At 51.9% G+C, this 1,477-nt stretch overlaps 1 protein-coding gene across 1 annotated transcript; it reads left to right on the top strand.

Moving 5' to 3' along the window:
- Nucleotides 1-222: 222 nt before the first annotated feature.
- EMH_0083110 (uncharacterized protein) lies at nt 223-1,277 on the top strand (the record flags this gene model as incomplete). Its single annotated transcript, XM_013500608.1, has 2 exons — nt 223-548; nt 761-1,277. 2 exons carry the CDS (start codon nt 223-225, stop codon nt 1,275-1,277), a joined length of 843 nt encoding a protein of 280 aa, XP_013356062.1.
- Between the last annotated feature and the right edge of the window lie 200 nt (nt 1,278-1,477).

Here is a 1,477-nt window from a genome sequence, read left to right as displayed (position 1 = left end):
GCAGGCAGCAGCGGTCTTGCAGATGACGATGAAGAGGATGATGAATGCAAAAAGCTCGAGAAGTTACTGTCTAGTGGTGATGCTGAGGGTGAGGGGGGATTAGATACCTCCGGCGATAAATCCGAAGAAGACTTGGATGCAGAGGGTGACCCCTCTGGCGATGAATCGCGAGTCAGCAAGACGGACGATGGTGTTCACAGACCCCCCACAAAAGATCCGTATATGGAAGGTCCCTGTCCCATCCCAGATCGCGGCGAGCCCCTCCCCCCCGCAGACCCCCCAGTTACCCTGGGGAAGAAAGAAGCGGAGAAAAGAATCAACGAGATGAAGGGGGTGCTCTCCTGGATTGCCGCAGGAAAAAGGGCACGTAGTAACGCAGGCGCCAAAGGGCGCACCCTCCCCAGCCTGCTGCGTCAGGCATTCTATTGCCGTCAGAAGAACAAAAGGGCGAAGTTTGAACCGGGTACTCCCAAAAAACGTATTGAGAAGTTCAGAAAGCTTGTCCTTGAGATGGAGAAGCTTCTCTATGCGCATTATGGAGTTGGCAGGTGGGTTTAGATTTATAGAGAAACTGTCTGCTGTGAAGCGGGTTCTTAGAGGTGTTCGAATGCCCACGATTCGTGCTTGACAGTGTTCTATCTCGCTAGTACTGGCTTACAATGAACAAGGTTGTATGTTTAGTGGTAGTTTAAGCGCAACAGTGAATGTGACTGACGGGATCTGCATCACCCTGCTGCGTTTGAATTGTGTGGATTTGCAGCCCGTCTGAGGCCGAAGAGGAACGTGAAGAGGAAGGTGAATCATCGGAAGATAAACAACCGGGTGCTGTCGGTGGTGAGGCCAAAGAAGGCTTGGAGGCAGAAGGTGACCTCTCTGACGATGAATCGCGGGTCGACAAGATGGACGATGGTTTTCACAGATCCCCCACACCAGATCCGTTTTTGCAGGGTCCTGATCCCATCCCAGATCGCGGCCAGCCACTCCCCCCCGCAGACGCCCCAGTTACCCTGGGGAAGAAAGAAGCGGAGGACAGAGCCAGCGAAATGCAGGAGGTGACCGAGTTGGTTGCCGCGGGTACGGCAGCAGGTAGTAACGAAGGCGCCAAAGGGCGAACCCTTCCCGGCCTGCTGCGTCAGGCATTCCATTGCCGTCAGAAGAACAAAAATTCAGATTTCGGAGAGGATGTTCCTCAAGAACTCGTTGACAAGTTCAAAGAGCTTGTGAAGAAAATGGAGAAGCTTCTCTATGATCACTATGGAGTTGGCAGGTGGGTTTAGATTTGCAGAAAGAGTCTGCTGTGAAGCAGGTACTTAAAGGCCTTCGAAAAACTACGATTAGCACTCGACAGTTTCCGAGATCGCTAATCCATAACTTTGCATAAAGCAGGGTTATAAGGTTAGGGAGAGTTTAGGCGCAAGTAGTAAAATGTGACGAACTGACGAAAGGCGCGTCATTCTGCTGTGTTTGACATGTGCGA

The sequence above is a fragment of the Eimeria mitis genome, genomic scaffold, assembly GCF_000499745.2.
Source record: "Eimeria mitis Houghton genomic scaffold, Emh_scaff5612, whole genome shotgun sequence".
NCBI classification, from domain to species: domain Eukaryota; phylum Apicomplexa; class Conoidasida; order Eucoccidiorida; family Eimeriidae; genus Eimeria; species Eimeria mitis.
Note: the sequence above shows the minus strand (reverse complement) of the source record. Positions and strands in the feature narration are given on the sequence as shown.